The 15,991-nt window shown below is 46.8% G+C and overlaps 1 protein-coding gene and 1 long non-coding RNA gene across 3 annotated transcripts in view; one reads left to right on the forward strand and one right to left on the reverse strand.

Moving 5' to 3' along the window:
- Positions 1 to 14,120, forward strand: part of LOC309334973 (tubulin alpha-1A chain) — a 94,873-nt gene extending 80,753 nt beyond the window's left edge. Inside the window, exons 1-4 of one of the 2 annotated variants that reach the window (XM_081849810.1) lie at positions 8,608 to 8,769; positions 11,917 to 12,139; positions 12,238 to 12,386; positions 12,922 to 14,120. In XM_081849810.1, the coding sequence (XP_081705936.1) occupies positions 8,767 to 8,769; positions 11,917 to 12,139; positions 12,238 to 12,386; positions 12,922 to 13,902 (1,356 nt within the window). In that variant the 5' untranslated portion in view covers positions 8,608 to 8,766 and the 3' untranslated portion in view covers positions 13,903 to 14,120. Of the gene's footprint in view, positions 1 to 8,607; positions 8,770 to 11,916; positions 12,140 to 12,237; positions 12,387 to 12,921 lie in introns of those variants that run through there. The other variant, XM_081849811.1, reaches the window with a different exon arrangement.
- Positions 1 to 15,991, reverse strand: part of LOC309335146 — a 101,805-nt gene that overhangs the window by 66,688 nt on the left and 19,126 nt on the right. The window lies entirely within an intron of this gene.

Here is a 15,991-nt window from a genome sequence, read left to right on the forward strand (position 1 = left end):
CAAATGAAACGGGCAGGATCTATTCTGCAGAAGGGTATTTTTTTGCTTCCAAGCAGCAAAGGACGAAAAAGCGCAGTCCGAATGAACCAAGCAGGAAAACTCCTGGAAACAAAGAGAGGTGAGTTCTTAGGAAGCAGCTGTCTGCTTTGTTCTGCCTCTCACTGGAGCCGCTGGGATCTCAGCTGCGCTAGAAAGATGGGCTGGCATTGGTGACTGTCTCTCAAAAGCAAACAATGACACAAGGGCTTCCTCCATGGTTACCTGCTAATTTGATGTGAGTGTACTCTGGCCGTCACCTCCTGGGAAATGCGATTGTCCACAAGGACACCCCATTAGCCTCCAAATCTGATGAACTAGATGGAGAGCTTTTTGTTGTTGTTTAGTCATTTAGTCGTATCCGACTCTTCGTGACCCCATGGACCAGAGCACGCCAGGCACTCCTGTCTTCCACTGCCTCCCACAGTTTGGTCAAACTCATGTTTGTATCTTTGCTAACACCGTCCAACCATCTCGTCCTCTGTCGTCCCCTTCTCCTTGTGCCCTCCATCTTTCCCAGCATCAGGGTCTTTTCCAGGGAGTCTTTTCTTCTCATGAGGTGGCCAAAGTATTGGAGCCTCAGCTTCAGGATCTGTCCTTCCAGTGAGCACTCAGGGCTGATTTCCTTAAGAATGGAGAGGTTTGATCTTCTTGCAGTCCATGGGACTCTCTAGAGTCTCCTCCAGCACCGTAATTCAAAAGCATAAATTCTTCAGCGATCAGTCTTCTTTATGGTCCACCTCTCACTTCCATACATCACTACTGGAGAGCTTATGCTACAATAAATGTGGTAGGCTATCAAGTGCTATAAGACTCTCCTTTGTTGCCTCTCCTTGCTGATAAGCTTCATGCGCAGAGTTTGAGTGGCTGGCTGAAACAAACAGGCCAACAGAGGGTTGAGGCATGCAGGCTGCACATGGGAGGAATAATATAAATAATAAATAATAATAATTTTCTATTTATACCCCGCCCTTCCCAGTTCAGAAAACCAGGCTCAGGGTGGCTAACAACAAATTTAAAACACTTAATTGATGCAACAAAAAACAGCATAAAATACAGTATAAAATGGGAATAACAATAAATTCAAAATTCAAAAATCAATTTAGGGGGAAAATCCACCCAATAAACTTTAGATGATCACCAGGGCTAGCTGGCTAAATTAGTCCTATTTGGGCCAGCGGGGAGACCAGGGGAGAATTAGCTGTGGGATCTTCATAAAAAGGGAAGAGGGAGGGAAGGAAGGGGAATAAAAGATCAGGCTAAGTTCAAATTGAAAGCCAGGTGGAATAGCTCTGTCTTACAGGCCCTGCAGATGGAAGTTAAAACCTGCAGGGCCCTGGTCTCATGGGACAGAGCATTCCACCAGGTCGAAGCCATCACTGAGAAGGCCCTGGCCCTGGTGGAGGATAATCTGACTTCCTTAGGGCCCGGGATCTCTAAACTATGATTATTCATGGACCTTAAGGTCCTTTGCAGGGCATACCAGGAGTGGTGGTCTGGTAAAACAGCATTTGACATTGTCCTCTGACCAGGGTTTTCTGCTGCTCCATTGGGACTTGCTCCAATGATGTGAGGGAAAGGAAGGAACATGGCACATCAGGTATGGCTCGGCTGTCACTTCCTAAGCCCAATTACAGGCTTCCTTTGTTTATTAAAATCTTGAGAAGTGCCCATTGTGGAGAGATCGTACAGAGCATGCCAAAGCAGATCATAGGAGCATCTTGCTCAGTATTGTGTACACTGACTTGGAGGATATTTCTAGAGTTCATTGGTGGTGTTCAACACCAATCCTGCTCAGAGTAGACCCCTTGAAATTAATGGCAAAGGGAAAGGACCCCTGGATGGTTAAGTCCAGTCAAAGGCGACCATGGGGTTGCGGCACTCATCTCGCTTTTCAGGCCGAGGGAGACGGCATTTGTCCACAGACAGCTTTCTGGGTCATGTGGCCAGCATGACTAAACCACTTCCGGCGCAACGGGACACCGTGACGAAATCCAGAGTGCAAGGAAACACCGTTTACCTTCCCGCCGCAGTGGTACCTATTCATCTATTTGCACTGGCGTGCTTTTGAACTGCTAGGTTGGCAGAAGCTGGGACAGAGCAACGGGAGCTCACTCCGTCGCACGGATTCGAACCGCTGACCTTCCGGTCGGCAAGCCCAAGAAGCTCAGTGGTTTAGACCACAGCACCACCTGCTTTACCTTTCCCTGAAATTAATGACCCTGACTTTGAGTTGTACTTATTTGAATACCACCATAAATTTTCCCCCATTCCTACCTGGAGGGGCCAGGGATTGAACCTGGGTCATTCTGAAAGCAAAGCAGATTCTCTTGTCACTGATCTACAGCAGCACTTTGGTGCCCCATCTCTATTTTCTATTCCATTGACCTGCTCTTTATTTCCAAGGAAGTGCCAGGGGTTGGTTTTAGAGAGCTCTATTTTTCAGGCTCTGAAGCACACTGCCAGGGGGAACTCATCTGAGCTGTTGAGTAAGAAACTTGCCTCAGTCAGCTGAGTCAGAAAGCTGAGATCAAAAGAAGTGTTGTAAGAAGACAAGCATATAAAGGCTATGAAGTAATGGGAAATGTTTTCCTTGCTAAATTTTTGTCTCCCAGAAAGCTTTTTTTAGAGAAATCCAGGAGCCTTGTTTTCTTCAGTTGCAACTCTACTGGTGTCATGTAACCGCTAGGCCAGCCCATAATATTTAAGCGGGTTGGACTAGATAAGTGGTTCCCAACCTTTTTTTGGCCATGCTCCACCTAAGCATCTTTAAAATCCTGATGTAACAAACCCCCCCCCCATGACATATAGTAATTTTTATTATTCAAAAAGTGAACTCCTATTCACCTGGTGGAAGCCTAAAAGGCCATTCATTTTTTTTTTTTATAAATATTTATTAAGGTTTTTAAATATAAATGCACACATAATAAACAATCTTATGTCTTTCACAACAATTTCATCACTTCTTTGGGCTCCCTCACGTCTCCCGCTCCCATTTACATCGTTAAAAAAATTTTTCCAAACAAATTATCAACTTGTTTACAATCTCATGTCCACTCATTCACATATAATCTAGCGCTTCTTCCAAAAAATTTTATATTTTCTTTAGTCTCACTTATCATCAAATTTAAATCTAGTTTAGTGGTACTCTGGTTTCACCTCAGATTGTATAAATCTTTCGCCTTTTACTAAAAGGCCATTCAGGGTTAATAACTTATTCTCAAATTGCCCCCCTTAAAAATCAAATCACCCCCTTTAAAAATCAAATTGCCCCCCTGTGGGGAACCACAAGCCTAGATAGTCGGCCAGTGTGGTGTAGTGGTTAAGAGCAGTGGACTCATAATCTGGTGAACTGGGTTTGATTCCCCGCTCCTCCACATGCAGCTGCTGGGTGACCTTGGGCTAGTCACTCTTCTCTGAAGTCTCTCAGCCTCACTCACCTCACAGAGTGTTTGTTGTGGGGGAGGAAGGGAAAGGAGAATGTTAGCCGCTTTGAGACTCCTTCAGGTAGTGATAAAGCGGGATATCAAATCCAAACTCTTCTTGTTGTTGTTCTTTGGGTCTCTTCCAGCTCTACAATTTTTGTTGTTTTTTTTAGTGTCCAAAGTGGAACAGCAAATGTGCTCCTCCCCTCCCCCTGTTGAGGTACATGAGACCCAAGTCTGGCCAAGTTATTTTGACACTTGAGGCAGACACCCAAAATCAGCTGCTGCCTCACTCTGTCTAATGGCTGGGCCGGGGCTTCTCCTCCAACATCTGTGGCCGCAGGATGGGACTCCTAAACTTGAGATTCATCTGCCACTGTGATTGGTGCAAGTACAGTGGTACCTTGGTTCTCAAACTTAATCCGTTCGGGAGTCTGTTCGACTCCCAAAACTGTTCAAAATCCAAGGTGCGGCTTCTGATTGGCTGCAGGAGCTTCCTGCACCCAAGCGGAAGCCACGTCAGATATTCGGCTTCCAAAAAACGTTCGCAAACCGGAACACTTACTTCTGGGTTTGAGGCATCTGGGAGCCAATTTGTTCAGAAGCCAAGCCATTCGAGAACGAAGATACCACTGTACGTTCATCATTTGTGAGCGTTTGGATCGTCTCCTTAGTAAAGCCACAGCAGTTAGTGTCATCAGGCAAATGATAATAACAATTAAAGCCACTAATGAGATTAAAAAAAAAAAAAAACAGTTTGTAAGTAGACCAGGGAAATAAAACCCCAATTGAACAAGAATCATTTCCTGTGTAGTAGCATTTTTGGCTAGCGTTCAACTGGATCCCATTTCAAGCCTGGTTCCTATTGTCACAAATGCACTGAAAAGCCATTGCACAAACCAAAGTAAAATGACCCTGAGAACTAGACCATACAGAGAATTGAGTTTCTTGGCATCACCTTCCCCCCATGAGGCAAGGAATAGGCACAAAATAGCCCTGCTCAGAAAGCACTGATCATCATCCAGGAAGAGAGATACAGTATTGCAAGTGAGCAATATGTGTCTCAATGAACCGCAGGGGAAGGCAAACGTAGCACTTTGCTGTGCCTGGCTAAAGCTGAGCTCAGAATCTTCTTATATACTGCATGGAAAGCATTCTACTTGTTCGCCAGTGAAGCTGAAATGTGCCTATCTCAATTATTCCCAGATGCAAACCCCCTAGATTTACTAATGTAAATAAATCATACAGAACCCCACAATCATGCCCCCCCTCCCATCCTTTTCCATTTAGCCTGTTTCATTTATTAGTTAGTTGGAAGTTCTTAGCAGGGGGCAGCTTGGCTGGAGTAAAATATTGATGCTCACTTGGCACCAGCCAACAGCCCACTATTGCTAATGAAGTCTCTGTAGGTAGACTTGCTTTGTTACTAAACCTCATCAACGTCTTTAAAAAATAAATACAGTCATACCTCGGGATGAATACGCTTCAGGTTAAGCATTTTCAGGTTGCGGTCCGCAGCGACCCGGAAGTAACGGAATGTGTTACTTCTGGGTTTCGCCGTTCACACATGCGCAGATGCTCAAAATGACATAATGCGCATGCGCGAAGCGGCGAAACGCAAACCGTGCATGCACAGTCTCAGTCACGTGTTACGTTCACTTCAGGATGCGAACGGGGCTCCGGAACAGATCCGATCGCATCCAGAGGTACCACTGTAAATAAATTGCATTATTATTTGCTCGTGAACTTCTTAAAACATGTTAGGAAATAGTTGGGCTTTTCTTATTCTTATTATTATTATTATTATTAAGAAACCCCAGCAAACTGATAATATTTCTTTTTCTTTTTTATGACTGCTATGTTTTAGCATCTCTGGAACACTTGTCTGCGCTGCAAGTTAGCTCACACCTTTTTCATTTGAGATAGGCTTCTTTCACTTATCATCATCATTTTTTATTTGTATACCGTCTTTCTATCTTACAATACCCAAGGCAGTTTACAAGCTGAAGAATCAAAGAATGTACACTTTATAACAATCTAATCCAATACAAAAATGTGACAATAAAACGTAACTTTAAAATAAGCAATTTATAGCAAATAAAGTAATATTCATAGAATATTAAATATCAACATATAAAAATTAAACAGAAATCCACTCTTAACAACAATAATACAGTCATACCTCAGGTTAAAGTCGCTTCAGGTTGAGCGTTTTCAGGTTACGCTCCGCGGAGACCCAGAAGTAACAGAACGCGTTACTTCCGGGTTCGCCACTTGCGCATGCACAGATGCTCAAAATGACTCATGCGCATGTGCAGAAGCAGCGAATTGCGGCCCACACAAGTGCAGACACGGGTTGCGTTCTGCTCAGGATGTGAACAGGGCTCCGGAATGGATCCCGTTCGCATCCAGAGGTACCACTGTAAATAAATTCTAAGCTATAATCAAGAAAAGGGCAAGTCACAGTGCATAAAATAATAGAATATAAACTGAGAAGCAGAGACTGGAGAGGGGGGCAAGGCAGATGGAAGAAGGCCTTGCCTGATGAAATCTCTCCCCTCCCCTTTCACTTACTAAACATTAGCACAATCTCCATTTCTTTTTTAAAAAAGAGAGCTTTCCTAGTCCTCATGGAACAAGAAAAACTCCAAAAGGAGGAAATGCAATAATGATGTTCCTGTGCTCTGTATTAGGGCTTTACCATATTCTAGTGACAAAGCTAAAACTACCCTTTCCTTGTTTGTTTGCTATAATATACTTTGCTATTTCAGTGTCCCATTAATCCCAGATTTATGCCTGCAGTCTAGATTTTTTAAATAAATAAAGCAAAAGGAGTCAGCTCCATCATTTGGAGCAATTACAGAAGGTGGTTATAGAACTATTTATGACGTCTGTGCCTTTCTTAAAGTGACATTAGGTTCCAGCTTTTGTTGGGGGCAGGGCTCCCCTGTGCCTTTAAAAACAACGCGGCAGCTAGAAATCCAGTCTGCTTCCCTATCACAGCATCTTCATGATTACAATAAATGAATGAATAATTCTCCCTAAGCGCACTCCTGCAGGCTGTGCCACTGCTAAAAGCACAGGACCACTCCCAGGAGAAACGGTGGCAACCTAATGGAAATGAATTAGCTACCGGCTTTCAAGAACCGCTAAAAGAAAATGATCTGCTTATAGATCCGAAACCGCGGAATACCAAGCTGTAGGGCTGAAGTTTGGGGCAGCGTAAAACGCATCGTCCACGCTCAGGAAACCCAGCCATTGATCTGAGGGCCAGCTAGCAAGTGTGCATTAAAATTTGTCTCCACAGGAGCTACTGCTTATTCCATCAAAATATTTATTGTCAGAAGGAAGCTATATCTGGGGAGGCGGGGTGGGGAGATGGTTGCTGGTCAGTGTCCGGGAATCAGGGCTGCCAGTCAAAGGTTTCAATCAAACGGGCATGGTTCTGAAATAAAGGAAGATCTGGGCATCCGCTGGGGAGGTCGAGGGGGCGCAATCCAACCAGCTTTTTTTTGGTGGGGGAAGCACATTTATATAACATAGAAAATGCGTAAAAGATGCGGGATCTTGGCGTGAAGAGGGCGAGGAGATACAACGTGGGTTTTCATCTGACTCCACCTGCAAGCAGCTGTCTCTCTCTCTCTCTCATATCCGCGCGCCCTTCCCCGCCACCCGCCGTCTATCTTGCCAGACGAGCAAGGGAGGAGGGAGGGGATGGACGACAAGCGGCTGAAGAGCCGGGAAAGATCGTTAACTGCGAGCCCTTGTCAGGCATGGTCCAGATCGACGGAGAATGCGACGGTTCCTCCTCCCTCCCCCCCTCCCCGTCGCTTCTTCCCCAGACAAAAAGCCGCACCCAGCCTTGGGGCGTTGGAACAAATGCTCCGAGGGCCTTCCCTACAGGAGGGCGCGCACACCCACCCGCCTTCCTTCGCCCTTCTTGGCTGCAGAAAGGAAGCTGGGAGCGGTTTGCTGGGAGCAGGAGTTGGAGAGAAGGAAGGCGGCACTTTTATTGCGCTTAAGGCTTTGCCGCCTGACCTAGGCGCCCCTGCTTAAGCTCTGGGTTTCTCTCTCCTTCCTTTCCCATTTACAAAAAAAATCCCAGTTTATCATTTTTTTGTCCCCACCGGGCCCAACCTCAGCCCCTTTCTTTTCAAGCTCTGGGTTCAGATTTTCCCCTCCACCGCATCCCCTTGCTAAGAAAAAAACCTCCATCCCGGAAGCCGCCTGCGGCGCTTTCTCCTTGGCGAGGGCTCCCCCACCACCCACGCGCGTCTCGCTCTTGCGTAGACTGGGAGGAACAGGGACCCGATCCCAGACTTATTTCCACGTCAGCCGCAGATTCCCATTGGGCGCTGCGTCCCTCTCGCCAGCTCGCTGCGTAATTTGCCCAGGGCATCTGTGTGACAGGGCAGGTTTGCAACCAAAGACGCTTTTACAGCAGGTCTGCCGCGTAAGGCAACAGCCGAATGCACAATTGGGCGTAGAGAGCCCTCTTCTGCAGCTTTTTCCTTGAATGCATAATTCTGCTGACCCCTAACTTTTTTTGCCTGCTCGTCAGCACCGCTGTGGCCCCACTAAGTCCCAAGTTTCCTCCATCTTAATTACATCTAATAAAAGATTTTTAAAAATATATTAAATCTTCTGTGCTCATGAAATGAAAGCAATCGCTAGTTGCCCAGACCTCTATTTCCCAAAAAATAAAATAAAAAATACAGTACTTTTTTTTCTTTTCAAATTATGGGAATCTCAGCCCAGCGACCTGGTGCTGTTGCCCTTGATTTTGCAGAAATGCGCATCCCGTGGCAACATTATTTCTTTGCATGTGAATGCACGATTGACATTTTGGGCTGCACCGTCCTGAGCGGGGAGAGGGCAGTACTTTAATGTTTAAAATCATGCAAAATTCAGATGCTCCTCTGGTACTGCCCCGCCCCGCCTCGCGCGCTATGGCGCATGGAAGAGAGTAACTGTTCTTCTGTTTGGTCTCTTTGTCTGGAGGATGCGAGGCGACTTTGGATGCTGAGGAGAGGCGGGGTGTGGGGAGAGATTACCTCATCCTATGCGCCCTGAGCCAATGGCTTTTCTCCTCCCCTGGTTTCTCCAGGCAGATTGGGGGGGTCTCGACCAACCGCAAAAAGCCTTCGCCCGTCCCCATGGTGACGAGGTTGTATATAGGGAGCCGCGTTGCCCTGTGTGCTACAGGTTCTCTTACATCGACCTCCTAAGAGTCGCGCTGTAAGAAAGCAAAAACCCTCCTCGGCTCCCGTTTGATTTCTCGAAGCTCGGCAACCAAGAGGCAGATATGGTAAGCGCCAGCGCCTCTCGGCTGGGGGGGGGGGTTCAGAGGAGGAGGGGGGTGAGACAAAGCACAAGCAATCCTGGCAGCATTTCTCCTGGCCCGCCCCAAGCCAATTCTGCTTTCTTCCCCATCTTTCTCTTGGCTCTTCTGGGCATGCTTTGTCTCTGCGCCTCTGCGGGGGCTCTTTTTCTTCCATCGGCTCGCTGCTGCTTCTGCTGCCGAGCTGTGGAAATGCAGAGAGGCTGCTGGTTCCTCCTTCTCCCTTCCTCTCTGCAAAAAAAGGGGGAAAATGGACGAGCTGTTGTTCTCCAAGGCGGCAGCAGTACATCTGCGAAGCCTGATGCAATGGCTTCCCCTTAGCTGGGAAAGGCGAGGCAAGGGTGGCTTCCTGCCTGCGTAGCGCTGGCTGCGGCTTGCGTCTCCATCTCCAGCCCTTCCCAGCTGCGGGTGCGCATAGGAGGGAGGAGGAGGAGGAGGAGGAGGCAGTGTCAGCGGGGAAGCAGCGGTACCAGCCCCAAGCAAGCCTGTGCTTTAACCCGAATGCAGGGGCGCAAATAGAGCCATTTGCAATTCAAAGCTGCTCTCCTGACTCGGAAGGAAGTGGGGTGGAAGTCGAGGGGGGGTGTTATTTCACAGGATGTAAACCTGATTAGACTTGGGGTTATCAGTGATTATAAAATTAAAACCCCTTTAAAAAAAAGAATCCAAACATACTAAATGCAGCGGCGTAGCACGGGTTGCAGGCGCTTAGGGGTAGGGCACGTGTTGCGCCCCCTGATGGACTGGGCTGCTGGGGTGGGTGGGAGGGCGCGCCTGCCCACTAGACCAACCCGCCTGCCGCCACGCCTCAGCTGCGTTGCGGGGGCACCTGATTGCGCCCCTTCAAAAATGTGGGGCCACGGACCACCCCCCCCCTCGCCCGCCCACGCTACGCCTCTGCAAATGTTATGGGGTTGAAGCTTCAGGATTCCACACCCCCCCTTGGAAGTAAACGTGTTTCAGCAGTAGCAAACAAAAGCAATAGGTTTCCGTCTGAAACAAAATACTCAGTATGATTGATTTCTGCGCCACTAGCGATTCCGCAAAGGGACAAAAGGTAGCACCAGTGCAGCAGTGGTGGGGGCGGGGGGGGGCGGCTTATACCGAAGCTTTTTTGTCTTCTGCAGCAATCCTGCGCTCTAGGAGGCAATGCTTTTAGAGGCAGGGGAGCTTGCTTCTGAGCAGGAAGGCATGCGTAGGCTGGAAGAAAAAAATCGCCACCAGTTCAGGAGTTGTCAGCTCTGCCGATTTCTTGTGCGCAGAGGGGATCATCTTGGCAGAAGCCACGCCTTTGCATCGCTCCAAGAGATTCCGCATAAAGAGCAGCATTGTTAAGCGAGGAATCTGTGTTAAGGATGGGGAGCAGCCGGGAAGAGGGGGTGGGGGAGGGCAGGGCTGGGGACCCACCGAGAATCACGTCGGTTTAAGTGGCAGCTCCTTCCCTCTCCCCCCTCCCCCTCCCCCTCCCAGCCCACAGATTGGTCTGAAGGCAGAAGGCGATGGCTGAGACAGCAGACAAAGAGCGTGGCTCCTCTGGCAGATGTGACCAGAATAATTATTGAGAGACAATAATGTTGCAAGGCGGCTTAACTGCACTGGTTGCCGTTTTCGAAAAGCACCCTCGCCGTTGTGGTGTTGCAGATAGCTTCCGTCTACACATTTCCTGCTCTGGAACGATTCTTTAGCTGCCCCTGAAACTTTCCCAATATAATAAAAAGATACTGTACTGGGACTTTAAAAAACAACAACACACGCATCCTCAATTTTCATGGGAAGAACAGACAGCAACATGCCCTCCTTGGCAAGAGATAGGAGGTTTGTCTTCTGGTCCAGACACCCCCATTGATTTATTTCATTCCCAAGCATGTTCTCAGCCGGGGTCAGAGAAGGGAAAATTGGCAAAACGGTATAATGAGATCATGCTGGAAATAGACTCGGCTGTGTTAATCCATCACAGAACGCAGGCTCCAGCAGTCAGCGTGGGTGTAGTCAGCAAAAATAATTGACTAGAATGGGTGTACCTAATGCAGAAGAATACCCAGTATTCCTGGACAGGGTGTGGCATTTCTTGGTGTTCCCTATGGACTGAGGAATAAATCACCTCAAATGACTAAATGTCCCTGACAGCAGTGGAGACAATACGTGGGATTGGGCACATTGTGCTTGCAAAGTGGAGGGAGGAAAAGACTGACGATAAACCCAAGGATTCAAAGGACTTGGGTCTTCTGAAAATTCAGGCATTCGCTATGTGCCATGTAAGGTTGAGCATTCTTGGATAATACGTCTCCAAATCTCCATGAGCAACAAAGTTGGATAGTGAATTCACTGGGATTCATAGCATCCAAGGAACAATAGGCTGGGTGTGGCACCCTTGCCTCATTAACAGGTGTGCTACTAGAGCATTTAAATTTCACTGGATTCTCTTCAAGGGGGTTAAGGTGGCTCTCTCACACTGTTTTTTAGTTCCCATTTGAACAAGGGTTTTTGAACAACGGGCTAGCATCTGCTGCACAATTTTTGGCTTTTGTATATATAAATAACTTTTATTAAATTTTCTATTGTACACTTTAAAATACTCATTTAAACATCCTTAAAATATCAGTGACTTCCCTTCTTCTCTTCCCATGGTTCATTTTGCATATCAAAAACCCCTGCATATTTTACAAAAACTAAACCATTCAGTATTCCATTATTGCATCCATCAAAACTTATTTACACTGTTGAATTTATCTTAATGCTTCCAACGTTTTCAAATGCACACAATTTCCCCCCCATGTTTTCAATAAACATTTTCCAATCTTCTCTAAACGTATGTTCTTCTTGTTCTCTTTATCTGTGTGTTAAGACTGCAAGCTGCCCATACTCAGCTCAAGCTGCCATTCTTCTTTATCACAATTATTGGCTCTGTCATTCGCTGACCTTTGCTTTTCACCTTGTACGCATCTCCCACAAAACTGGTTGCCTGTGTTTCTTCTATCGATGCCCAGTTGACAGGACTGAGGTAGCAATTACAGGTGTAGCTTATGAGCAGAATCCTAAATAGCAGGATTCTTACAAGAGCACCCAAAAGCAAATCCCAATTAATACATATATGTGCTTCTTCTTCACCTTCAGCGTGAGTGCATCTCCATCCACGTTGGCCAAGCCGGAGTCCAGATTGGCAATGCCTGCTGGGAGCTCTACTGTCTTGAGCATGGCATCCAGCCTGATGGGCAGATGCCCAGTGACAAGACCATTGGGGGAGGAGACGACTCCTTCAACACTTTCTTCAGTGAGACGGGAGCTGGAAAGCATGTGCCCAGGGCCGTCTTTGTGGACTTGGAACCAACTGTGATTGGTGAGCAAACAAGGCACTTCTAATAGCTTTCTAGCTATGTTTGTGTCTACAGGAGGGATGCCAGAGGTCTTGATGCTTCCACTTGCTTCTCTCCGCAGATGAGGTGCGCACTGGCACCTACCGCCAGCTCTTCCACCCTGAGCAGCTCATCACTGGCAAGGAGGATGCTGCCAACAATTATGCCAGGGGCCACTACACCATTGGCAAGGAGATCATTGACCTGGTCCTCGACAGGATACGGAAGCTGGTAAACATGTTTTGTCTGATGGAAGATTTGTGAAGGATAGAAAACGGTGCAACATGATCGTATGTTGCTGTTTTGTTTACGGCCATATAACAAATATCAATAGTTAAAGGAAGATCATTGTTGATATTAGCTACTAGGTTAGTATTGAAATTGCAGATATACATTAATTATAGACCTTATTCTAATGTTAGGGATTGCAAAGTTAGCTTGACATTGGAGTTACATTGAAGATCAAGCTAACCTACTTGAAGAGAATATGTATACCACAAATCATCCTAATAAGTTTATGGGGAAATGGATGTTTCTTGTAATGCTTTTGAACAGGAACTAAACTATTATTATTTTTAAATTCCATTTTGCAAAATTCTAAATATGCTCACTGGCCCAAAAAGCTTGGTGACACAGAATGTCATGAACTTGATTAATACACGTTCACTTTAAGAAGCTACATAAGTAGACAGTCCTTTCTCATCTAAACAGAATGGAGAGAGAAAATATTTTTTTTATTTACATTAGCATCAATTTATCCCAACAGGCCGATCAATGCACAGGTCTCCAGGGCTTCCTGGTCTTCCACAGCTTTGGTGGGGGCACCGGCTCTGGGTTCACCTCCTTGCTGATGGAGCGCCTGTCTGTTGACTACGGCAAGAAGTCCAAGCTAGAGTTCTCCATCTACCCAGCTCCCCAAGTCTCCACAGCTGTCGTCGAGCCCTACAACTCCATCCTGACCACCCACACCACCCTGGAGCACTCCGACTGCGCCTTCATGGTAGACAACGAGGCCATCTATGACATTTGCCGCAGGAATCTTGACATTGAGCGCCCCACTTACACCAACCTGAACAGGTTGATAGGTCAGATTGTGTCCTCCATCACAGCCTCCCTGCGATTTGATGGTGCCCTGAATGTAGATCTGACAGAATTCCAAACCAATCTGGTGCCCTATCCCCGAATCCACTTCCCCCTGGCCACCTACGCCCCAGTCATCTCAGCTGAGAAAGCTTACCATGAACAGCTTTCTGTAGCAGAGATCACCAACGCTTGCTTTGAGCCAGCCAACCAGATGGTGAAATGTGACCCTCGTCACGGTAAATACATGGCCTGCTGCCTGTTGTACCGTGGGGACGTTGTTCCCAAAGATGTCAACGCTGCTATTGCCACCATCAAGACCAAACGTACCATCCAGTTTGTGGACTGGTGCCCCACCGGTTTCAAAGTTGGCATCAACTACCAGCCCCCCACGGTGGTCCCCGGGGGCGACCTGGCCAAAGTGCAGCGTGCCGTCTGCATGCTGAGCAACACCACAGCCATTGCTGAGGCCTGGGCTCGCCTGGACCACAAGTTTGACCTGATGTATGCCAAGCGTGCCTTTGTCCACTGGTACGTTGGGGAAGGGATGGAGGAAGGCGAGTTCTCAGAGGCCCGGGAGGACATGGCTGCCCTAGAGAAGGATTACGAAGAAGTGGGTGTGGATTCTGTCGAAGGGGAGGGTGAAGAGGAAGGAGAGGAATACTAAAGCAAAATGTCACAATGGTGCTGCTCTTACAGGGAAATTAAAGCTATTTAACAACATTCAAGTTTTGGTCTGATCAGTTAATTTATGTAGCCGTGTTCAGAAACCTTTGTTTGCCCTACAATAACTGATCTGTGCTCTAAAACATGAAGGTTTTTATTACAAGCCCAAGCCATTTAATGTTGTGGGTTTGAGAATAAAAGGCATTCCCTGTCCTAGAAGATTTGTGTCTTTGTCTTTATTCTTAACACATGCAATATTTATTTATTGAAAAATATATTATATTGGGCATTGATTGGGGGCACATTCCTATCCAGTGGTACCTCGGTTTTCAAATGTAATCTGTTCTGGAAGACCATTCGACTTCCGAAATGTTCAAAAACCAAAGCATTTACTTATGGAAAACTCAATACGGAATCCGGGTGGCACGTTCGACTTCCGAAAAGTGTTCGAAAACTGAAGCAGTTACTTCTGGGTTTTCAGCATTCTAAAACAGAAATGTTCAACTTCCGAGACTTTTGAAAACCGAGGTGCCACTGTATTTGCAATATACTAGCCCTGGGTGTACTCTACAATTTCGCTGGCCTAAAGGCTGCTTTGTCCAATGAATGATGAGCCCGGGAGCAGAGAGGGAGAGACCCATGGTTTGAAACCACCAGAATTGCACACAGGAAAAGCAAACTTGCCTTAGTCCTTGTCACTTCAAACAACACAGCTTTCTAGCTTTGCTTCTTCACTGCCTCACCCCCTGCCTGTTTCTGCCACACGTGTATCAAAGGTATCCAACATGGTGCTCACTGCATATATTACCGATTACAATTCCCATAAGCCAGGGTCTCCAGCTGTTTTTGGACTACACATCCCATCATCCCTGACCACAGGCCCTGCTAGCTAGAGATATAATGGGAGTTGCAGTCCAACAACAGCTGGAGACCCAAGTTTGCGAAGCCCTGCTGTAAGCCTTGATCATTGGTTATTCTGGCTGGGACTGATGGGAGACAAACAATAGCTGGCAAGTACTATGTTTGCTGGGACATGGGTGGCGCTGTGGGTTAAACCACAGAACCTAGGACTTGCTGATCAGAAGGTCGGCAGTTCGAATCCCTGCGATGGGGTGAGCTCCCGTTGTTCGGTCCCTGCTCCTGCCAACCTAGCAGTTCGAAAGTACGTCAAAGTGCAAGTAGATAAATAGGTACCACTCCAGCAGGAAGGTAAATAGCGGTTCCGTGCGCTGCTCTGGTTTGCCAGAAGCGGCTTAGTCATGCTGGCCACATGACCCAGAAGCTGTACGCCAGCTCCCTCGGCCAATAAAGCAACCCCAGAGTCGGTCACAACTGGACCCAATGGTCAGGGGTCCCTTTACCCTTTACCTTACTATGTTCGCTACCCCTGAATAGCAGCTTCTGCAACTTGGACATACTACAGCGGTATGTAAAGTCAGGGGACCAGAAAAACCCCCATATTCTACCACCAGCCCATAATTTGAGCACTGCTAGTGCAGGGGAATGATCCAAAGTTTTTCTTACAGCCAAAAGGTAAAGGTAAAGGGACCCCTGACCATTAGGTCCAGTCGTGACCGACTCAGCCAAAGCTTAGCTTAATTTATTTTATTAAGATGTGTTTAGGATGGCTTTCATCCTACTATCATTCAGGGTGCTCAACCTCAGAAGGCTACCGCAAAGCACTTGCAGTTTATCTCCCATGTAGTCACAGATGCAAACACAGACGATTCCTATCTGGGGGTGTTTTTACTTTTAAAGGTTATTTGCCTAGCTACAATTCTGGAAAATGCTCACCCTGGTGTGTAATTCCCATTGAATTCAGTGGGCCTTCCTTCCCACTGGACATGTATGGGATTGTAATGTATTCTGCATTTTAAAACAAACAAACAAACAAACAAACAAACAAACCCTACCATTTCTGATCCTCTGACACAGAAGGGAACAAATGTTTTAAATAAATAATGAAAAGGAAGTAAGAAGCAGAGTGAAATTGGAGATGGGGAAAGCTGAGAAGCGTGAGCATGCCATGAGAGAATAAACTCACACGTGCTGTGAAAATGTCCAGCCCAAAGATCTACACCAAGTCAACA

This window comes from Podarcis erhardii, assembly GCF_964252035.2.
Source record: "Podarcis erhardii genome assembly, chromosome: 2".
In the NCBI taxonomy this organism is placed as follows: Eukaryota; Metazoa; Chordata; class Lepidosauria; order Squamata; family Lacertidae; genus Podarcis; species Podarcis erhardii.